General features: G+C 60.7%; 2 protein-coding genes across 4 annotated transcripts; one reads left to right on the top strand and one right to left on the bottom strand.

Annotated features, from left to right (window-relative positions):
* Positions 1–1,129: 1,129 nt before the first annotated feature.
* On the bottom strand, positions 1,130–5,389 carry CDK5 (cyclin dependent kinase 5). Of its 2 annotated transcripts, XM_032394343.1 has the most exons (12): positions 5,247–5,389; positions 4,506–4,594; positions 4,346–4,413; positions 4,142–4,202; positions 3,988–4,044; positions 3,181–3,276; positions 2,951–3,025; positions 2,685–2,781; positions 2,439–2,508; positions 1,713–1,773; positions 1,529–1,609; positions 1,130–1,408 (listed from the first exon to the last, which is right to left on the bottom strand). In XM_032394343.1, the coding sequence occupies exons 1-12, from the start codon at positions 5,281–5,283 to the stop codon at positions 1,322–1,324; spliced, it is 879 nt and encodes a 292-aa protein (XP_032250234.1). In that variant the 5' UTR covers positions 5,284–5,389; the 3' UTR covers positions 1,130–1,321. The 2 variants fall into 2 exon arrangements, with proteins under 2 accessions (XP_032250234.1, XP_032250235.1); XM_032394344.1 differs by lacking the exons at positions 4,142–4,202; positions 4,346–4,413 and having other exon boundaries at positions 1,131–1,408.
* Positions 5,390–7,126: 1,737 nt separating this feature from the next.
* SLC4A2 (solute carrier family 4 member 2) lies at positions 7,127–22,148 on the top strand. 2 transcript variants are annotated; one of them, XM_032394393.1, is made up of 23 exons: positions 7,127–7,261; positions 9,498–9,611; positions 11,360–11,525; positions 11,677–11,918; positions 12,004–12,122; positions 13,486–13,718; positions 13,808–13,950; positions 14,445–14,625; positions 16,506–16,641; positions 16,726–16,891; positions 17,026–17,140; positions 17,265–17,449; positions 17,550–17,775; positions 17,891–18,106; positions 18,199–18,347; positions 18,473–18,667; positions 19,459–19,713; positions 19,822–19,911; positions 20,119–20,285; positions 20,851–21,104; positions 21,195–21,364; positions 21,645–21,818; positions 21,911–22,148. In XM_032394393.1, the coding sequence occupies exons 2-23, from the start codon at positions 9,561–9,563 to the stop codon at positions 21,989–21,991; spliced, it is 3,714 nt and encodes a 1,237-aa protein (XP_032250284.1). In that variant the 5' UTR covers positions 7,127–7,261; positions 9,498–9,560; the 3' UTR covers positions 21,992–22,148. The 2 variants fall into 2 exon arrangements, with proteins under 2 accessions (XP_032250284.1, XP_032250285.1); XM_032394394.1 differs by lacking the exons at positions 7,127–7,261; positions 9,498–9,611 and adding an exon at positions 10,215–10,290.
* Positions 22,149–22,177: the final 29 nt, after the last annotated feature.

Raw genomic sequence — 22,177 nt, 5'->3', positions numbered from 1 at the left:
GTTCTAGTGCATCAGCCTCAGCTAGTTCTCTTACAGGCAGACGGGTCAGGCCAAGGTCAGCCCTACTCAGGCCGAAGAAAACCTCTGCCAGCCAGCATCCAGTGGGCAGTGTCTGAAATGTAGGTGGGTCCCAGTCACCCACCACAAATCTCTCTGGGAAAAAAGAGTAGTAAGAGGGTATCCGTCATCTGCAGCTCAGTGTGAATGAGCTGATCAGAATTGCATCTCAGAGAGAATGGAGCCCAAAGCCAGGTGTCAGGGCAGAGAGGAGTCAGCAGGAGGACAGTTATGGTTGGGGTACCACAAGGGAACAGCTGGAAGAAGGCTCTGCCCCAGAGCCTGGCAAGAAGTAGGGGAGCAGGCAGGGAGAGGACAGGAGGAACTACCCACTTCCAAGAACGCAAGCTGCTGTCCTGCCTGGGAAGACTTTCAGGACTCTTTTCTCGTATTTGAGACCAAGTGGCAGCACACCACCTGTCTCCATGGGAACGGCTGTTTCCCCAACCTCCCCAGAGAGCAGAAGGGCCCAGCTCGAGACGGTGGCGGGGGGCCCTCCCTTCCCACTCCTGCCAGTAAGAATACATCCAGGCCCCAACTACTGCCCACTGTCCCTGCTCTTTCTCTGTATCCCAAATATTGGGAAACTAGGGGCAGGGGAAAGGGGGTTCCTAATCTCATACCTCTCTGGATCTCTCCTGGCCCCAGCCTGCAGGCCTGGGGATGGGGGGGCCGATGAAAAAGGAAGGGCTGGGGATGATGTACATGTGAGATAGGGAGAACCATGCGAAGGCCTGGTCCTCTTTTCCCCATTCTGGTGGGAGCCCATCCTTACTCTGACACTGGCTGCCGAACCCCTCAGGACTGGTGCTCCTGGGCAGAGGGAGGAAGGGGGGTAGGTGCCAGCATAGCCACGGGGTGGGGGTGGTGCTGCCCCCGAGCCCAGCCATCGGGGTGAGGGTCAGAGCCTCCAGCACCCACTCTCAGGCCACTTCGGGTAGTGGAGCAAGGACTGGAGAGCTGGGCTGGGTCTGAGCTGGAAGCAAGGCCATAGAGGGCGGTAAGGCAGTGCAGAGACCCCGGCCCCAGCCCGCCCCCTCTCAGAACCACTCTACCACCACATCAGCCAGACTGTGGGAAAGGAGCCAATTTATGAAATTAAATAAAGTCCATGGAGGGAGTGAAGAACATGGGCCAGGGCACCTCCACCCCGGCCAGGCCCAGCACAGCCGGGGCTCAGCACACTGTGCATCCCCTGCTTTTCCTCCCCTCCCAGGAGGGGGCTTAAATCAGCCAGGCCCCAGCCTGGCCAAGGTGCTGGCACCTATGGGGGACAGAAGTCGGAGAAGTAGGGGTGCTGCAGGGCCTCTTCTGCTGAGATGCGCTGGACGGGGTTACACTTCAGGAGGTTCTGAAGGCACGGAAGAAAGGCATGGCGGGTTCAGGCTGGGTCGACCACCTGGAGCCCCATGCTCCCTCAGCCCCCCTGACAAGTGTCTGGACCCCACCCTCTATCCCTGCCCTCGGTTACCTGTAGCAGGTCCCTCCCCGTGGCATTGAGCTTGGGTACGACATTCACCAGGGACGTTGTGGCCGGGTACATCGGGTAGGGCTGTGGGAGGGCAGGGAGAGTCAGACCAGAGGTATGGGGGCTTGGAGCTGCTAGAGCTGTGAAGTAAAAAGGACCCCCCCTACCCCCGCATTCCCCATCACACCTTATAGTCTGGCAGCTTGGTCATGGCAGGCCACTGCTCCTCGGTTGGTGTCCCCAGAAGCGTGTCCATGGGGTCAAGGATCACTCAGGTGGAAAGGGGCAGGTAAGGGGCTCTTCCCCTCCTGGGGGTGGGGGTTCCTCATGCCCATCCCCAGACCCCTCACTTGATCCCACAGCTCATGACAGAGGCCGGGCCCAGCACACACATGGTGTCCCTGTGCGCCAGGCACTTTACACATGTCCGCTACTCTGACTTCAACCCTGATGTCTGCTCCTGATGACCCAGTCAGCCCTCTCCTATGCCCACAAATAATCCTGCTGCTGATTTTGGCTCCTTTGTCCCAACGATTCACTTCTCAGCTGGAGGAGTATGCTCCTGGCTTCTTCCCCCAGGGAACCCTCCTTGTCCACAGGTCATACGCTCTCCAAGTGGCAGCCTCCATCAGGCCTGAGAACACCAGGGTGTCCGCCACCCTCTGCCCTCCATCCCCTCGCCCAAAGCCATGCCCTATCCTGGCCCAGCCCATCATCACCCTCACTTCTTGCACTCTGGAGCTCCACGGGCTTTTTTTTTTTTTTAAAGTAAACTCTAGACCCAACGTGGGGCTCAAACTCACGACCCTCGAGATCAAGAGTCACATGCTCTACCGACAGAGCCAGCCAGGTGCCCCCACCCCCCATACTCCCCTTCAGAGAGCTCGAGGGGAAGGGAAATGTCGAAGGATATCGGAAGATCCTCTTCAACTGGTCATCGACATCATTGCCAGGGAAAAGAGGCCGCCCGGCATTGGCCAGCTCTGGGAGAGGAGCAGGGTGTGAGAGGAGGGGGCACGTGAAGAACCCCCCGTTCCCATCGCACCCTCTGTGCTTTCCATCCCCATCCCCAAGGGCCTTCCCCAGAGGAGACACTCCAGTCTCTATGTGTCCACTTGAATGGGAGAGAAGGTGTCTCTGCAGACCCCCAGCTCGTCACCTGCGAATATGCAGCCAGCTGACCACATGTCGATGGATGTGGAGTACAACTTGGCCCCGAAGAGGACATCCGGTGGGCGGTACCACAGCGTAACCACCTGGAGAAGACCCCACCCACAGCAACCCCCCAGTTAGAGGACTGGGGAGGAGGGGCTCAGTCAGGAGGGGAAATAATGTTTTGGGTCCTGGAGTAGGAGAGGAAAGATGCTGGGAGGGGACCCTCTCCTTCCACCCCATACCCCACACCCCACCACACCCCCAGCTCACCTCGGCTGAGTAACAGCGAACAGGGATCCCAAAGGCTCGAGCCAAGCCAAAATCAGCCAATTTCAGCTCCCCATTCTGAGGGGGGATGGGAAGGGACACAGAGAGGGGTTTTCAACAGTCTCAGGGCAGGCCCCCTGCCTCCACCTCCCAGCTCAGCTCCCCTCATCACTTGTGCCAGCCAGCCTGTGACTTGAGCCTCCCCCGTCTCCCACCTTCTCCCCAGGAGGTACCCTGTTTATTAGGAGGTTCTGGGGCTTCAGGTCCCTGTGCAGCACGTTGCGACTGTGACAGAATCCCAGGCCTTTCAGTAGCTGGAAGAGGAATGACTGTGGGGGGAGGGAGGAGTAGGGGAGGGCATCAGACCTTCTGGATGGGAAGCTGCCCCCTGCGGTGGGCCACACTCCCCTCTTCACCCTCTGCTTTGCCTCAAAACCCCACCCATCTTTCAACAACATCATTCATTCGCTATGGAGGACCTGCTTTGTACTGTGCTAGGTATAAATAAGTGAACAATGCACGGGGGTCCCGGTCAGAATCTTTCTGGAACTTACAGCCTAGTGGGCCTTCCTACCTTCCCACTGATCTCTCCCCTACCTGGCCTCATGTAAGCACACACCTCGGAGCCATCAATATATATACTGTGCTATATCATTAATCAGCACTGCTTCCCCTGGAACCTGGCACAAGGCACTTGGTCTTGGGCCTAGAACAGTGCCTGGCACACAGCAAAGCATCCAATAGGTATTTGTTGGATGAATGAATGAATGAATGAATGAACGTATCTCTTTGAATCTCATTTTTCATATCTCAAGTGCAAATCACATCACTGATATCAGAGTGTCACTGTCAGATCAAAGAGACCATGGGAAGATGCTCGCGAAGAGGGAGGCTCCTGGAGGGCAGAAACAGGGTTTTCTCATTCCCTGACATTCCAGCGCGTCCCCACTCAGGGCCTGAACTTGGTGCTCAGAGAGTGCGGAGACTGAAGACTGACTCCCACCCCGCCTCACTGAGTCTCCGGGATACCAGCCCCTCACCTTCACAATTTCAGGATCCAGGTCACCATTACAGCTGTCGAAATACTTCTTAAGGTCCTAAAAAGGGATGGGGGTGGGAAACGGGACAGAGTTTAACCTCAGTGTGGGCCCCTATACCCTCCCAAGGCTACTGTCCCCCAAGTCCCCCTTTCACCTGGTCACAGAACTCAAAAACCAAAGTCAGCTTCTTGTCGCTATGCAGGACATCATGAAGCCTAGGGAGGAGGAAGGACTCAGCCAGGCAGGGCTGCAAATTTCGGCCTCATGTCCCTAATCCCAGTATCAGCCCAGCCCATCTCTGAAGCCCCCCTCCTCCAACTGACCGCACAGGCAAGGAGGACCCTGCCCATCTACACACCTGACGATGTTCTTGTGCTTCAGCTCTTTGAGTAGGCAGATTTCCCGAAGGGCTGAACTCGGCACTCCCTACACATGGGAGGGGGCCGGGCGGGCAACAGTCACATCCCACCCAACCTGGGCCCTCAACCCCCTCCCTGGCCCCGATGTCCCAGTCCTACCTCATCATCGTCATCCAGCCTCACCCGTTTCAGAGCCACGATCTCATGGGTCTCCCGGTTTTTGGCCTTGAATACTGTTCCGTAGGTGCCTAGAGGAAGAAGGGTCAGGGGTGAGGGTAAAAGATGGGACACCCTTCCCACCCCAGGAAGTCCCTGTCCGGCGAGCAGGCAGCGTGGGAGTGTGTTATTTGTGAAGCCTGGAGGAGTAAGGGGAGAGATTCAGGGTGAAGGCTCAGCATGGAGGAGCTCTGAGGGAGGATGGGGCAGAGAAGGTGCCTGCAGATGGCTCAAGGGTGTCTGCAGCAGGGAGAGGCTGCAGCTGCCGGGGTAAGGAGATCTGTAAGGAGGGCGGTGCTTCCGGAGGGTCTGGAAATAGGGAGCAGGCCTGGGAGAAGAGTGAGGGCCGGCAGAAATGAGGTCGGAGGTCTGCATCGACAACTGAGGCTGTGGGGTGGGTGAGGCTCTGCAAGTGGTGCTGAGGCTAGGGGCAGGAGATGCAGGAAGTGCTAAGGTCGGCAAGTAGGTCTCCAGGAAGTGCTAAGGCTGGGAAGGGGCGTCTGCGGGAAATGCCAACGGGAAGGATAGGTGTCTGCAAGGAGTGTTGAGCTCGGGGCCAAGGCTGCAGCCAGTGCTGAGGTCGGAGCCTGTGGGTATTGCTGACGGTAGAGGAGCCAGGGCTGCAAGGAATGCTGAAGGGTCTGTAGAGGAAGATCTTGCGGGAACATCTCGTAGTCCCATTACCTTCCCCAATCTTCTCGAGTTTCTCGTATTTCTGCATCGCGGCAGCCGCGGGGACCCCTACGGGCCCTGGGTTCTAAGACTCCGGCCCCGGCGTTGCAGAGGAGGCGGCACCCCAGCCTCCGGCCCTGCCCCGCCCTCCTGGCTGCGCATGGGCTTCTGGGGCATGTAGTACCAAGGATGGCCAGATTTCCCAGCAATGTGCGGGGCATTAGAGAACAAGAAGACTACAACTCCCAGCAGGCTGAGCCAAGGCTCTCTGCAGCACTCGCCTCCCGGGACTCTGGTTCGACCGCGGAGGAAAACCTTGGACTTCAAGTCCCAGGAAGCATCGCGTGTCCGCTTTCCGGGCCTCAGCGGCGTAACGCCACGGCTCCCAGTGTGCCCTGCTCTGGCTATTCCTTTCTGTGATCACAACCTTCTTTTGAAAAGGGCCTCTCTGGGACTAAACATTCCAGAAAGCAGTAGGGTGGGGGTGGGCGCTCTCTGGGGTTTGGGGTTTGGCGGCCTGCATCCCGGGCCCGGATGGGTGCGCTCTGACCCGGCTGATGGTGTTGAGGTTCCAACGACCTCCTGACAACCGCAGTACGGATTCCCACCTCTCCCCAGGCCATCTGGAGACCTCAGGATTGATTGGGAAATGGCTCCGAGCCATACCTTGATGACGACTTCACCGGGACCAGCTGAACCACAGGGCTGGGAAGAGAGGCAGGTGTGCCCCTGGATTTAACGTACGCCCGAGACCCCTCTCTGCCCTTTGAGCCCCGTTTGTCGTCTCGGAGCCCACCCGACTCCAGCTGCTCGCAACACTGTGACGTCCCGAGGCAACCTGGCTGGAACACTGGGAGTCCCTCCATACCAGTCTGGAGAACCCGGGCCCACCGGAGTCCGCCAGGGTGTGGCCGAGGGCTGGCAGGTTGGCTACCGCCCTCAGCAGACAGAAGCACAGACAGATGCTACACTTGGAGCAGCCTTGACCTCATCCCTTAAGGAGTTGATTATAGATTTTCTTGCGCTCCTCTCTAATTGTCTCATGATTGCATTCTTGAGGGCTGTGAACTGGACAAAAACGGCCCCAAACAGCGCTCCTCAGCACCAGAACCATAGTTGGTGATAAACATTTGTTAATTAACTTGTTTATATCAGAACGTTCTCTGCATACACAATGCTGTATTTCACGTAGTGGCATATTAAAAAAAGAAAAAAGTATACTATTTATTTGGAAGAATTTATAATTTAGTTGAGAAAACCCAGAAATACAGAAATCTTCAGTGGCAGGTGTTGATTATAATAGGGTTCGAGGTAGGAGGTCGCCGCAGGGAATCACTGAGGCAGAAGTTCCCCGTTTCAGAAAGTCTAGGTCAGCTCAGGGTAATGGGAATCCAACCTCCAGGAGCCATCTCCCCTATCGCCACCGCCCTCCCGCCCCCCCCAAGCAAAGACAGGCCTATCTTGGAGGCACTGGGGATTACTGGGGAGTGGGGGGTAGGGGGAGAATCTTGACCCCGATGCATTTGTGTTTCAAGTTCCTCCGCCCCGAATTTCCTGATCATCTTTGTGTCTCCGTTTTCCTGTCTGGGATCCCCAGCGTGAGGCGGGCTCCTTTCCACCAGAGGTACCTAATGCGGCCAAGAGACGGCGTCCCCGGGGTGCCCAAGTCCCATGCGGGAAATTCCGGGCGGCTACCTCACGGGACTGAGCCGGACAGAGGGGTGGCCGCTGGGGCGCCGGGCTCCCGGTGCCGGGCGGTGCCTGGAAGCGCGCCTCCGTCCCCGGGTCTCAGGCCCCGCTCCCCGCCTCCCCACCCGCTGCGGCGGGGCCGCGCACGGTGCGCCGGGGGGCGCGCACGTAAGGGGCTGGCCTGCCCGCGGCGCGGGGGAAAGTTGAGTTGGGAGAAGTTGGGAGCGGCGGGGGTGCGCCCCGAGGTGGGCACTAGGGAGTCGTCGGGAGCGCGCGAGGGCGCCGGAGAAGGGGGAGAGACCCCGAGACCTCCGGGGCACGAACTCCAGAGCAAGCGGGTAAGCGGAGAGGTGGCGGCGGAGGAGGGCCAGGGCCGCGGAGGGAGGAAGGGAGGGGGAAGGAAAGGGGGGAACTCGGGACTCGGAGCAGGGAGGGAGTGGAAGTGGAGGAAGGGGCGGAGACTGGGGCGCGGGGAAGCGAGGTCTTGGGGAGAAGGATGCGGAGGCGCGCGGACTGCTAGTCGGGAGCGGGATCCGGGGTCCGCTTATTAGAGTTACCTAAAGTGAGGGTGCCGCGCCCCCTGCCACCAGGAGGGGGTAGTCTCTGGGAGGCGCCGCCGGCCTTCCCAATTCCTGGGCGAGCTCCAGGCGACACCCCTCCCCTACGACCCCCTACTCTATTCTTAAGGCCCGTTCGGGGTGCCTAGGCTGGGGGTGGCCCCGGGCCGCTGCGCCGGACCTCCGGGTTGGGAGGTGGAGCAGGGAAGGGAGGGGGTGGCGGGTCAGGTCAGGACAAGGGGTCAGGCAGAAGAGGGAGCAACTGGGTGGGGATGAGAAAGACGAGTCCGGAGAGTTGGACCTGACTCGGGGCGGGGGGGGGGGGGGGTGCGGCGCGCTGGCTTGTCTGGGAAGCCCAGTGCTGGGTGTTAGGGGCGGCGCTGCCTGAAATCCACTTTATCCTCCTCCCTCCATCCCCCACCCTACCCCCACCAGCCCCACATCGAAGAGCTGTGGAATGTACGAGTTTACTTGGGGGGTGGTTAATGCCCAAGTGGGGGTCCGGGGTGCTAATCCCTTGGGCGGCGGTGGGGGAGATGTTAATCCTCTGGGCCGGTCGGGGCTGGTCCCGGAATGTGCCCCCACCCCGGATTATCGGCACCGATGCTCTGGACAGAAGCTGCTTTGTGTTCTGGGACGGCGGGGCGGGGGTGGGGGGGTGGGGGAGTACACAGAGGGCACAGCCTGGAAGTGGGAGTGGGGCACCTGCAGGTGCTCAAGACACCACACACCCTTCTCAGACCGGGGTCCCTCCTCCCAGTACCGCTGTCCCCCACACCAAATGTGACCTGGCTGAAGGCCTCCTAGGGGGAGGTGAAGAGAGTGTCAGCTGAGTTGGAGTGCTTGCCAGGAATTTGTTGCTCCAGGCTCCCCACCCTGGACTGACCCCCCAGACCTATATTGTTTGACCCTACACTGACCTGTGTTATGCCCGAGTTAGCCCTAAGTCGGGCAACCCTGACACCCCCCAACAACACACTGGGGAGCTTCAGTACTTTGGAGAACCTTGAGTGCAGGTCCCCCCCCACATCCGCTTCCCCCACTAGGAATGAGTACCCCGATTTGCCCTGGTCAAGTTCCTTAACCGCAACTGTTCTGCTTCCCCACCACACACACAGTGCCCTCCCGAGACACCCCGACAGTCACAGTCAGGAGGGCGTCAGCCCTGCCACTCAGATTTTCCTGGCCTCAGGCTAGGGTAGGGGAGGGATCAGCACTGCCCCTTAGGGCAGAACCTCAGGGTTTTTGTGCCCACCCTCCTCCCAGTTCGTCACGTGCCCCTCCCCCATTATAAAGGTCTGTCCTGCCTGTGCCCGCCGTCTCCCTTCCTCCCTCCCACAGAGTGAGTGGAGTTGGGCTCCTGCCCCTCCCCCAGGGAGCCTCCTTCATCAGGGGAGGGGGCACAGTCCTGTGTCTCCTCCCAGCCCTGGGTCCGGTGTCTCTGCCACCCCCGTGCTTGCTGTTTGGGGCTCTCTCCAGTCTCTCCCTTCCTTCCTCCCCACTCTGCTCCACGGGGTGTCTCCCTCTCCCCAGGATACCCCTCTCCCGTTCAGCCCATCTCGGGTGCCACCATTCGGTCACCGCTCCCGTTTCTGGCTCAGCCTGTCCTTTCCTTCCCTCCTCCTCTGTTCCCCACCCTGATTTCTGCTGCTTTCTCTGTAGGTCTGGGCCTTGACTCCTGCCCCCCGCCCCCCTTTCTGCAGCCTCTCCCACCTTCTCTGTCTCTTCACTTGGCCTTCTGTGGCCTCCTCTGCGCCCCCCCATCCTCTTCTCTCTGTTTTTTCTTCCTATAAATAACTCTTTCTGTGCTCTCTGGCCTCTATGGGGAACCCTAAAGCCCTTCATAGTCCAGAGGATCCTGAGCAGCAGGGAGACCGCTCGGTTCCCTCTGGCGGGATGTTCCTGAGACCTGGCATTCCCCGGGCTGGGCGTGTGTTGGGGGGCTGAGCAAGGCCGGGGCACTTGTGTGCCTGGCGGCCTGCTCTCACGTGATCCGTCCCCCCCCCCCACCCCCCAGGTTATGCCGCCGCCTTGTTGCCCTGAAAGCCGCAGTGACAGTGAAAAGGGCTAAGATTTGGCCATGAGCAGCGCCCCCCGGCGCCCCGCCTCGGGCGCAGATTCTTTCTGTACAGTGAGTATTGCCGGCTGGGTTGGCCGCCCCACCACCCCTCCCACACCACAGGTGCTCTGGGGGCGGGTCCACTGTCAAACTAGAGAGAGAGAGAGAGAGAGAGAGAGAGAGAGAGTGTGTGTGTGTGTGTGTGTGTGGGCTCAGGAGGAAGGGGAGCCTCTGATGGATTGGGGAGGGGCGCTGCCATCCCGCCTCTGGCCTTGTCTGGGTCTCGGGGGTCTGGGATGGGCATTGATGGGGTGGTCTTGCCACTTCCAGTCCTGTGAAGAGAGTTGAGGCTGTTTCCTGAAGATCCGGTGGTTCTTTAGCCTCAGAGAGAGAGGAACTTTGGGGACCCTGGGTCTCTAACCTGGTGACCCCTTCTGACCCAGCCTTAGAAGCAGCCGCAGCAGCGTCCTCACACAGTGGTTCTGGGCAGGGTTTGCTTGCAGTGACACCCGCCCCTGGCCCCACGTGCCACCCAGGCCCGCCCTGTGCGGCCCCACGTGGCCACCACCCCACGTGGCCCCCTCCTGATTTTCCTGGGGAGTGTAATGATTAACCCCAAGTGCCATAATCAGCCCCTTATTGGCCATCTGGCCCAGCAGGGCACGTGACTGGGAAGGGGCACAGGCTGGTCCCCTCCCCCTCCTTCCCGAGTTCACCCCTGCCGGCCATGGACTTCCTCCTGCGGCCTCAGGTGCGAGGGGCTCTCAACCCCCCTGCCCCCACCCTGGCTAGCTCCCCGTGCTCACTCGCTTCAGCCGCCTCTCGCCGCCTTCCTCCCGCTGCTAATTCTGGTGAGAGTGGAGCGGGAGCTTGGGGAAGCAGGCTAGAGCTGCTGGGATGGGGGGTAGGAAGCAAGGGGGGGGTGGGAGGCATGCCCCTGACTCCAGTATCTTGTGTCCAGTATCCCTGCTGCTCCTGTCCTCACCTCGGTGTCTCCCCAGGACCCGCCTTCCTCTTAGCCCTCCTCCCCTCGCTCTTACTTGCTCTGGCCACTGGCACCGCCACGGAGGGGGCTCCATACCCCGCCCTTGGAGATCCCGATGCCCTTGAGGTCCAGAAGCTCTTGAGCAAATATTTGGCGGTGCCTGGAGCTGAGACTGGCAGGGGTGGTGGGGGCCGGACAGAGACTGCGGCTAGGCAGCAGGCTGCTTAGCTAGGCTGAGCTCTCCAAAGCGCCGCTGCCGCCGCCGCCACCGCAGTCCGCTGCTCCTCTCCTGCAGGATGACTCAGGTGGGGGGGAGGTGAGGGGCGGGGCGAGCGAGGGGACGAGGGGGCCGAGGGGCCCCAGGCTCGGTGGGGTGCAGCTGGGGGGGGGCATTCCTGACAAGGTGAAGCGCTGCATTCCTATCCCGGGGCTAGGTTTCAGTTTGACTCAGAGAGTTCCGTCAGTCGGCTTGGGCACCTCCAGAAGTTACTTTTCAGGCCCCGGAGTTGTGCTCCGGCCAGAGGGAATTGGTTCACCATCAGCCATGTGAACTGGCCAGTTCACACACCTTACCTCGGGGCTGGAGACGCAGGGTTTCTCCTGAGATTTTCCGCCTGCCCTAGGACTGACCAGAATGAGCACAGCCAGGGTTCAGATGTCCTGGAACCTAGGGGAAGGCTGCTTGGGGAGTGGGGGTGGGGCGCTCTGGGTCCCTGGCGTTTGAGGGGAAGGCTGCTGGGGCGGTCCTGGAGCTCCAGCACTGCACAGGGTGGGGTTTCGGGGTACACCTCTTGGTGAGCCCCTGTGTGTCCTCCCCACCCCGTCTTCCTCACAGCCAGAGCCGGAGAGCTTGGGCCCTGCAGCGCCTGGGTTCCCTGAGCAGGAGGAAGATGAACTTCACCGCACTCTGGGTGTGGAGCGGTTTGAGGAGATCCTACAGGAGGCCGGGTCCCGAGGAGGAGAGGAGCCAGGCCGCAGCTATGGGGAGGAAGACTTTGAATGTGAGGGGGCATTGGGGAGGAGGTGGCAGGGGCACTTAGGCTTGCCTGTCCGGCAAGAAAGGGGCCTGGGGTCTAGTGGGAGGGGCCCAGGGCCTGGATGGCAGGGAAGGAAGCTGTGCCCACCTGCAGCCAGGTCCCCTCCTCCCCGCAGACCACCGCCAGTCCTCCCACCACATCCATCACCCACTGTCCACCCACCTGCCTCCGGACACCCGCCGCCGCAAGACACCCCAGGGCCCGGGACGGAAGCCTCGCAGGCGCCCTGGAGCCTCCCCCACCGGGGAGACCCCCACCATTGAGGAGGGGGAGGAAGAGGAGGATGAGGCCAGTGAGGCCGAGGGGGCCCGGGCGCTCACCCAGCCATCCCCTGCCTCTACACCCTCTTCGGTGCAAGTGAGTTGGGGCGGGGCTCCTGGGGGGGGGGTCTCTTCGGAGTCCATGGCCTGGCCTCACCTGCTCCCGTGGGTTCCTGTTCCAGTTCTTTCTCCAGGAGGACGAAGGTGCTGACCGGAAGGCAGAAAGGACCAGTCCGTCTCCTCCCCCACCGCTGCCCCACCAGGAGGCGGCTCCCCGGGCCAGCAAAGGGGCCCAGACTGGGTAAGTGTCCCCAGATAGAGACCTCCCCTACTGGTGTCAGTGATGGGTGATGTGGGGAAAAAACATGAGTCTCAGGATCCTCAGGCTGGGGTTCAAATCCCAGCCCTGCCCCTTTGGGCAAGTACAACCTCTCTGAGCCTTCCCATGTGTAAACCAAGAATAATAGATGCTATCTCACAAGGTGGTTGTCGGGATTAAAGGGTATTGTGAAATGAGGTTTAAGTGTGGGTTACTCTGAAACAGGGCAGGTGTGCAGTCTGAACACCCATACCTTCTCCCCCCCCGTGACATCAGGTGGCTCAGCATCAGGCGCTGGGTCAGGGATTGGATCGGTAACCTCGGAGTACCCGCCTGGGGTCCCAAAGGTGTGAGAAGGCTAGGAGACGCCCTTTCACTCTGGGGGAGCTGCCAGTGCACCTGGGAGATGGCATCAGAAAAGTCACTGTGCTGGAGGGCAGACTTGGGCACAACGTCCATATCGGGGGGGGGACTGGCGTTTGGGGGCGTTAGCTGGGGAAGGCTTCTTGGAGGAAATCACTTTGAGCTGGGTCTCAAGGTCACCACTATCGTGGACCTGTTGTTTTCTGGGTGCCAGGCAGCGTGCAGGGCTGCAGGGAAGGGGGCGGGCTGCTGGACTCGCTGGGGAGACAGGCGGGGCGGGTGGCGCCGAGCCCACGGCGGCCGTCGGCACGGGGGCCTGCGCTGGCGGGCAGCCCAGGGGCCAGGGGCAGGCGGAGGCCTCGGGGAGTGCGTGACATTGGAAAAGTGGGTTAGATCTGTGGGCAGGGGTGCAAGAGAACGGAGAGCACCGGGGGTGGGTGTAGGGGAAGAAAGCTTGACGGGGGACACGGGCTTGGAGCTGTGGGAGAGCAGGCTAGCGTGGTGTGGCAGGGGCTGGGCGCGGTGGCCGAGAGGAAGGAGACCTCCTGGTTTGGGGCCCGGCGCAGAAGTCGGCACCATATCATGACCGCAACGGAGCCGTCTACACTTTCAAAGGCACGTTTTTACCTGCTTTCCTCCGTTTGGTTAGAAACTTCGGACCTGTGACCGTCTTGAGCCCACGGCGAAGGGTGTGCGCAGGAGGGGCAGGAGGGCCTGCGCGGGCTGCTGAGGCAGACCTCGGCTCCCCCCCCCCCCCCCCCCCCCCGCAGGAGGCCGGCCTCGGCTCCGCCAGCTGGCGGTACGGCCACGCGGCCGGTGAAGGGCAGGGCCAGGTCGCGGGGCCGCATCCGCTTGTGGGAGGCTCGCCGTTCCACGTCCGCGCCCACCGAGAGTGGGGCAGCGCGGAGGCGGGGTCCGGTTGGGGTCCCCTCCCCGCGTCACCCCCACGTGGCTCCGGCTCACGGCCGCTCTGTGTGTCCAGAGCCCCGGCGGAGGAGGTGGTGGCTGTGGCCAGCGGCACGGCAGGAGGTGACGACGGGGGAGCTTCTGCGCGTCCCCTGACCAAGGCACAGCCGGGCCACCGAAGCTACAACCTGCAGGAGAGGAGGCGCATCGGGAGCATGACGGGGGCTGAGCAGGCCCTGCTGCCCCGAGTCCCCACGGACGAGAGTGAGGCCCAGACGCTGGCCACCGCCGACCTGGACCTCATGAAAAGTGAGTGCCGGCCGGGCCCAGCCCGGCACTGGTGGGAGCAGGAGGGAGAGAAAGCAGGAGCCTGGCCCTGTCCCCCCTGCCTCCTGCAGGTCACCGGTTTGAGGACGTTCCTGGAGTGCGGCGGCACTTGGTGCGGAAGAATGCCAAAGGGTCTGGGCAGGGCGGCCGGGAAGGGCGAGAGCCTGGCCCCACGCCTCGGACCCGACCCCGGGCCCCCCACAAGCCCCATGAGGTACTGTTCTCCACTTCTTGCCCTTCCGTTATCTCCCCATCCATTTCCTCCCCACGGGCTCCCCCCGCCTATCCCCACACACACACACCAACAATAATCGTGAACACCAGGGCTGCCATCTGCAGTTGTGAAGGTTGTGCACTGCACAAGAGTCCTTGACATTGTTGATTGGGGTGTTAGGGTTCCGAGTCCCATCTTAGACACTGTTGATTTCTATATGAAGCACTTACTATGTCGTATACGGTGCTAAGTGTTTTGTATGCTTTCTTTTGATTCCCCATAACAGGCCTTTGAGGTGGGTGGTATTATTCCCGTTTTACAGATGAGGCAAAGAGAGGATCAGACTGGTTAGGATCTTGCTAGGCCTGTGCCCCGTATGGTGTCCCAGGCCGTGATGGCTCACAGGCCCACCCTGACGCTGGCTGTCTTAGAGAGCAGTCCCTGGGCCCCACTGGCTCTGACCTTGCCGTGCCTTCTCGTCTTAACATCCCAAGGTATTTGTGGAACTGAATGAGTTGCTGCTGGACAAAAACCAGGAGCCTCAGTGGCGGGAAACAGCACGCTGGATCAAATTTGAGGAGGATGTGGAGGAGGAGACGGAGCGCTGGGGGAAGCCCCATGTGGCCTCCCTCTCCTTCCGCAGCCTCCTAGAGCTCCGCCGGACCCTGGCCCATGGTAACCTGCCCTGCCCGCCCCCTCTCCCCTCCCCCTCGATAAATCTTGTTGACTGAGCCTGTTCTCTGAGGACCAAAACCCCCCAAATGGTGTCTTGAGCAGCACGGTGTGTAATGTTACCCCAGCCCGGGAAGGAGCCTCCTCGTCATGACGTCATATAGCCTGTCATTGCTTGGGCTCTGTCATTGGTGATTGCGGGGCACGGTTGACACCACTCTCTCTTATCTGGCATTTTTAGCAAATGGCTCCTTTAAGTGATGTTTTCAGATAACTGAAGCTGGTATGTTTGGGATGGTGACATGTTTTTAAAGAATGTTGATGGAAACCTTTCTGAAATGATATAATCTATAGGACTATGTAAGGTCTTTTTTTTTTTTTAAGATTTTATTTTTAGGGGCGCCTGGGTGGCTCAGTCGGTTAAGCGTCTGCCTTCGGCTCAGGTCATGATCCCAGGCTCCTGGGATCGAGCCCCGTATCGGGCTCCCTGCTCAGCAGAGAGCCTGCTTCTCCCTCTCCCTCTGCCTGCCGCTCTGCCTACTTGTGCTATCTCTCTGTCAAATAAATTAATTAAAAAAAAAAAAAAGATTCTATTTTTAAATCCTCTCTACACCCAACATGGGGCTCGAACTCACAACCCTGAGATGAGGAGTTGCCTGCTCTCTCGCCTGAGCCAGCCAGGCGCCCCGAGGGTTATGTAAATTTCACTAAATGACCAAGGTGCAAGACTCTTGAGGTCTCTGAGTGTTTCTGCTCTGTGTCTCTTTCCTCCTTCCCTTTGGAGAAGTCACTCCCAGTTGCTGTCAGAAGGCCTATTTCTAAGCAGCTGAGGACTCAGAAACCTGCTGTCAGAATTGTTTCAAAACCAGGAGTAAATAGGCTCCGAGGGAGGCTCTCAGGCTTTGGGTGAGGCGCCAACATGCAGGTGCTTTATCGCTGGGCTTTGTGATCTCTGTTTTGGCTGCTCAGGGACCTTTGGTTCTATTAGTTGTCACACCCATTTTTTTTTTTTTAAGATTTTATTTATTCGAGAGACACCACAAGAGAGAGAGGGAGAGAGAGAGAGAGAGAGAATGAACAAGCAAGGGGGAAGGGCAGAGGCAGAGGGAGAAGCAGACTCCCCGCTGAGCAGGGAGCCCATTGCGGGGCTCCATCCCAGGACCCTGGGATCATGACCTGAGCTGATGGCAGACGCTTAACTGACAGAGCCACCCAGGCGCCCCTCCGTTTTTGTTTAAATGGTTCTGTTCGTTGTCTAGTTCTGCGTTCCTGCAAGTTGACCTTGACAGAAAGATGGCCTGATCACTTTTGAAAGGACTTCCATTTCTATATAAATAGTAGTTCAGAGCAGTGACCAGTGGAAAGATCTGGAAACTGTCCCATGAGCAGCTGTTGGACTTGGGGAAGTTGAGGTGCCCAAGCTGGAGGGTGACATCTTCAGATGGCTCAAGGCCACAGATGGGCCGTGTTGTGTTCAGAGGGCAGAACTAGGACCTAGAGTGGATGTTAGGGGAGGCAGCATGTGGCTCGCTGAAAGGAGGAACTTTCTAGCAGCAAAGAGTGGCCCCGTCTGAGTGGACAGCCTGGCGCACCCCAGCGGAGGCTGTGTGCTCCTCCTCCTCTGGGAGGGCCCTGCCTCGGTGGCCTCTGCTGAGCCCCACCACATCCCTGTGGGAGAGAGGGTCAGAAGGAATGGACGTGATGGGTCAGACATGTGATGGGGCTTGGGTCTTGAGCCCTGCTCACTGGTTTCTGGGCCAGTGCTCCATCCCCGGACCGTGCTTACCTGGCCACCCCCTCGTCCCCGGTTCTCTCTCCCTTCCACCCTCTGCCCTTGCTTCTTGCCTGGGGATAAGGGCCCGTCCACGCCATCCTTATTCCAGGGGCTGTGCTTTTGGACCTGGACCAGCAGACCCTGCCCGGGGTGGCCCACCAGGTGGTGGAGCAGATGGTCATCTCCGACCAGATCAAGGCTGAGGACAGAGCCAACGTGCTGCGGGCCCTCCTACTGAAACACAGGTGAGGCCCCACCTGCTGCCCCCGCCTGCCCGCCCCTTGCCCTGGCCACTGCCCTCCCTCCCTCACCGCCCTCTGCTCCTCCAGCCACCCGAGTGATGAGAAGGACTTCTCCTTCCCTCGAAACATCTCAGCCGGCTCCCTCGGCTCCCTGCTGGGGCATCACCACGGCCCGGGGGCTGAGAGTGATCCCCACGTCACTGAGCCTCTCATCGGAGGTGTTCCTGAGACGCGGCTAGAGGTGGAGCGAGAGGTGAGGGGAACAGGGTGGCGCTGGCTGGTTCAGGTCCCAGCTGCCCCCGCTGGCTGCCGGGCGTGAATATGCGGGGGTGGGGGGTGGTGGGGGGCTGCTTGGCCAGGCTGAGCTCCGTTCTTCTGCATCCCCAGCGAGAGTTGCCACCTCCAGCCCCACCAGCCGGCATCACTCGCTCCAAGTCCAAGCACGAACTGAAGCTCCTAGAGAAGATCCCCGAGAACGCCGAGGCCACAGTGGTCCTTGTGGGTATGTGGGCAGGTTTTGCGGCGGTGGGGGGGGGGTGGCGACGGCCAGGCCTGCCTCGATGCCCCCCGGGGGCTGGGGGGCGGCCTGCACCCTCCCTTAGCCCATGGTGGCGCCCTACCCCTAGGCTGCGTGGAGTTCCTGTCCCGCCCCACCATGGCCTTCGTGCGGCTACGAGAGGCGGTGGAGCTGGACGCGGTCCTGGAGGTGCCCGTGCCCGTGCGCTTCCTCTTCCTGCTTCTGGGCCCGAGCAGTGCCAACATGGACTACCACGAGATCGGCCGCTCCATCTCCACCCTCATGTCTGACAAGGTCAGGCCCTCCCGGTGCCCGCGGGACGCCCGCCCCCCGCCCCGTGCTCTCCCCCGGCCCTCGCGCCGCACCCTCACCAGCCCTGGGCCTGCTTTGGCAGCAATTCCACGAGGCAGCCTACCTGGCCGACGAGCGGGAGGACCTGCTGACCGCCATCAATGCCTTCCTGGACTGCAGCGTGGTGCTGCCGCCCTCGGAAGTGCAGGGCGAGGAACTGCTGCGCTCTGTTGCTCACTTCCAACGCCAGATGCTCAAGAAGCGGGAGGAGCAGGGCCGCCTGTTGCCCCCCGGGGCCGGACTGGAGCCCAAGTCAGCACAAGAGAAGGGTACGGGCCAGTATGGGCCCGGGGCAGGGGGTCGGGGTGGTCTGCGTGAACGTGGAGGAGGGGGCCGAGCGCAGAGGGGCCGCAGCGGGCGCCCTGACGGAGGCCCGGGTTGCAGCGCTCCTGCAGATGGTAGAGGTGGCAGGTGCAGTCGAAGACGATCCCCTCCAGCGGACGGGCCGGCCCTTTGGGGGCCTGATCCGAGATGTGCGGCGCCGCTACCCCCACTACCTGAGTGACTTCCGAGACGCACTCGATCCCCAGTGCCTGGCTGCTGTCATCTTCATCTACTTCGCCGCCCTGTCTCCTGCCATCACCTTTGGGGGGCTGCTAGGTAAGGAGCGGCTTCGGGGGGCGGGCGGGTGGTGGGCAGGGCATGCCCAGGGCCCTGGCTGCCAGCTCCTGAGCCGCTTCCTGCCACCCCAGGAGAGAAGACTCAGGACCTGATTGGGGTGTCGGAGCTGATCATGTCCACGGCGCTCCAGGGTGTGGTCTTCTGCCTGCTGGGGGCCCAGCCGCTGCTGGTGATCGGCTTCTCCGGGCCCCTGCTGGTCTTTGAGGAGGCCTTCTTCTCGGTAAGGGCCCACAGGCTAGTAGGGGGCTGGCTCTTCCTGCCCTGCTCCATCTGCCCTTCCTGTTCCCCAAACATGCCCACTTTGCTAGCCCCCGGGCTCTGGAACCTGACTGGATGCCCTCCCAGTTCTGCAGCAGCAACAACCTAGAGTACCTGGTGGGCCGCGTGTGGATCGGCTTCTGGCTGGTGCTCCTGGCCCTGCTCATGGTGGCCCTGGAAGGGAGCTTCCTGGTGCGCTTTGTCTCCCGTTTCACCCAGGAGATCTTTGCCTTCCTCATCTCCCTCATTTTCATCTATGAGACGTTCTACAAGCTGGTTAAGGTGAGCAGGCCCTGCTGAGAGCTGGGGTCAGGAGGGGTGAGACCTCCGGAGCAAGCTGGGGCGCCTTCTGCCCCTCTTGCACTCTCACTTTGGGGTAGGAGGTCCCAGGCTAGCCCAGAGCTCCCCTGGGCTGCAGTCCAAGGAGCCCATGGAGCACGGGCTGGTTCTTCCTCCCAGCCCCTCTCCACCCTCCCTGTCACCAACACACGTCCCGGGACTTCAGGTCAGTCTTAGAAACTCATATTTTTAATAACAAAGGTAACACGTCCTTTTGTTGAAGTGGCAGACAATCTAGAAGTATCAAAGAGAAAGGCCCCCGAGATGACACATAGTCACAGTCTGGTCCTCAGAGCTGTGCCCGTCAGGCTTAGGAGAGGACACGCCCCCTTGGTCCAGGCCTGGCTGCAGCCACGCCCCCAGCTGCCTGAATCCTGTATCCCTTGCTCCCGTCTGGTCACTAGTCATTTTCTTGATCAACAAGATAAGCCCCGGGGCACCTGGGTCCCTCAGTCGGTGAAGTGTCCCCCTTCGGCTCAGATCATGATCTAAGGGTCCTGGGATCGAGCCCCGCCGCGTCAGATTCCCTGCTCTGTGGGGAGTCTGCTTCTTCCTCTCCCTCTACTCCTCTCCCTCCTTGTGTTCTCTCTCTGTGTCAAATAAATAAATAAAATTAAAACAAAAAAACAAAAAACAAGCTCCTTAAGGCCAGACCTGTCATCTTCTCCCCTGCCTGCCCCACTCACCATACATCTCTCCACTTTGGCTGATGGAGTCCTTTGTCTTCTCCCTAGATCTTCCAGGAACATCCACTCCACGGCTGTTCGGTCTCCAACAGCTCTGAGGCAGACAGCGACGAGAACAGCACGTGGCATGGGGCAGAATCCATGCTGGGGCCGGGGAATGGGAGCTCCCCGGGGCCAGCTGGGCAGGGGAGGCCCCGGGGCCAGCCCAACACTGCCCTGCTGTCACTGGTGCTCATGGCCGGCACCTTCTTTATCGCTTTCTTCCTGCGCAAGTTCAAGAATAGCCGGTTCTTCCCTGGCCGGGTGTGTGGGCTGAGATGCCCGAGGTGGAGGGGAAAACCGGCCGGAAAGGGTGGCTGAGTCTGGGCCAGAGCGGGGCAGGGGGCCTCTGAACACGGTGCTTGCCCACAGGTGCGGCGGGTGATTGGGGACTTTGGGGTGCCCATCGCGATCCTCATCATGGTGCTTGTGGATTACAGTATTGAGGACACCTATACCCAGGTAAGGTGGGGCGCAGGCAGTGGTGGAGATGCCGCCTGGCGCCGGGCTCTGGATAGTCCCCCCCAGCCCAACCACAGAGCTGCCTCTCAACTGCGCAGGCACTAGGCCTCTTCCCACAGCACGCCCTCGGTGCTTGGCCTGCCCAGTGCACCTCAGGGCTCCTCCTCCACCGTTCACCGGCCCCTGGCCCCACCCTCTGCCCTACAGAAGCTGAGCGTGCCCAGTGGAGTCTCCGTGACAGCCCCAGAAAAGCGGGGCTGGGTCATCAACCCTCTGGGGGAGAACAGCGCCTTCCCCGTGTGGATGATGGTTGCCAGCCTGCTGCCTGCCATCCTGGTTTTCATCCTGATTTTCATGGAGACGCAGATCACCACGTGAGTGGTCCTAGCCGAGGGGGGTGCTCTGCAGACAGGAACGATGTTGTTTGTGGAAGGGCTGGAGCCCCAGCGAGGCGAGGAGATACGGGTGCACTGGGTGAGGGAAGCCCAGGATGCCAGGCTGGCCCCGAGAATTTGTTTTTAAACGTTTATTTATTTGTTTGAGAGGGGGAGAGGGAGAGAATCTCAAGCCGACTCTCCGTGCTGAGCTTGATCTCGTGACCCTGGGATCACGACCTGAGCCGAAACCAAGAGTTGGACGTTTAACCAACAGCACCAACCCAGGCGCCCCTAGGATTTATTCTGTAGGCAGTAGAACGTTCCCCTGACGTTTGCTGGGACGGGCACAGTAGAGGCCTGAAGCTGTCCTGAAGGGCAGGGAGGGCGGCATGGAGAGGGTCTCGCCCCATGACAGAACTCTTGTCCTGACGGACTGGGCAGGGCCCGACCGCCAGGTTTCGAAAGCAGACAGAGGCTCCTGGCTGGATGCTCTGGAAAGACAAAGTTGTCTGCCCAGCTGGGCCTAGGGCTGTGGGCATCAGGGAGTGCCTGTCCCACTCAGGCTGATCATCTCCAAGAAGGAGCGCATGCTGCAGAAGGGTTCCGGCTTCCACCTGGACCTGCTGCTCATTGTGGCCATGGGCGGCATCTGTGCCCTCTTTGGCCTGCCCTGGCTGGCTGCTGCCACCGTGCGCTCCGTCACTCATGCCAACGCGCTTACCGTCATGAGCAAGGCTGTGGCGCCCGGGGACAAGCCCAAGATCCAGGAGGTCAAGGAGCAGCGCGTAACAGGCCTGCTGGTTGCCCTGCTTGTAGGTACGTTGACCTCTTGCTCCGCCCTTCCCCGGGGCGGCCTCTGGGGGTGGGGAGCCCTGGGGCCAGCTGTTTCTCCCTCTTCCCCCCCAGGTCTCTCCTTGGTTATCGGGGATCTGCTCCGGCAGATACCCCTGGCTGTGCTCTTTGGAATTTTTCTGTATATGGGAGTTACCTCCCTTAACGGGATCCAGTTCTACGAGCGGCTGCACCTGCTGCTCATGCCCCCCAAACACCACCCAGACGTGACCTACGTCAAGAAGGTAAGAGCCCACTTGGAAGAGCCCCATGCCTCTGCCCCATCCTGGTCTGCGGGGGTCACTCTCCAGTCCCCCAGCTGCCCTCTGTTCAGCCGCTGTTGAGTCTGTGCGGACCTGGCTCTGGTAAGCACCCAAAAAGGCACTGCTGCTCCCATCCCCGTGGAGGGAGAAAGGGTCACCCATCTTCTGGAGGTGGCAGGCCCAGATGGCCCTGCAAGGGACCAGGGCCCTCCAATGCCGGGGAGAAGCCTCGGCTCACCTGTCTTATGCCACCCACCCCCAGGTTCGGACCCTCCGAATGCACCTGTTCACAGCCCTGCAGCTGCTCTGCTTGGCCCTGCTCTGGGCTGTCATGTCCACAGCTGCCTCCCTGGCCTTCCCCTTCATCCTCATCCTTACGGTGCCCCTCCGCATGGTGGTGCTCACCCGCATCTTCACCGAGCGAGAGATGAAATGTGTAAGGCCTCCTGCCCCTCCCCCCCCAGCCCCGCTGGCCCCCACCCAGGCTGAGGTCAGCATCAGCATTCTTGACCCCCTCCGCCCCCACAGCTGGATGCTAATGAGGCGGAGCCAGTGTTCGATGAACGGGAGGGTGTGGACGAGTACAACGAGATGCCCATGCCTGTGTAGCGGCTGCCTGGACTGACAGCCAAGGGACAGATGGACGGAGGGAGCAGGGGCTGGGGGGTGCTCTCTCCATCCCCTCCCTCGTTTTTATTTAAGTGAATAATTTAAAGTCCCCATACCATCCCCACTCCCCCACCAGTAAAGTGCTTCAGCCCCCACCTACCCCTGGCCTTCTGTCTCTGTATGGGA

Source organism: Phoca vitulina, unplaced genomic scaffold (genome assembly GCF_004348235.1).
Source record: "Phoca vitulina isolate PV1807 unplaced genomic scaffold, GSC_HSeal_1.0 scaffold80, whole genome shotgun sequence".
Classification (NCBI taxonomy): domain Eukaryota; kingdom Metazoa; phylum Chordata; class Mammalia; order Carnivora; family Phocidae; genus Phoca; species Phoca vitulina.
The sequence above is the reverse complement of the archived record's forward strand: the minus strand, read 5'-3'. Positions and strand labels throughout refer to the sequence as shown.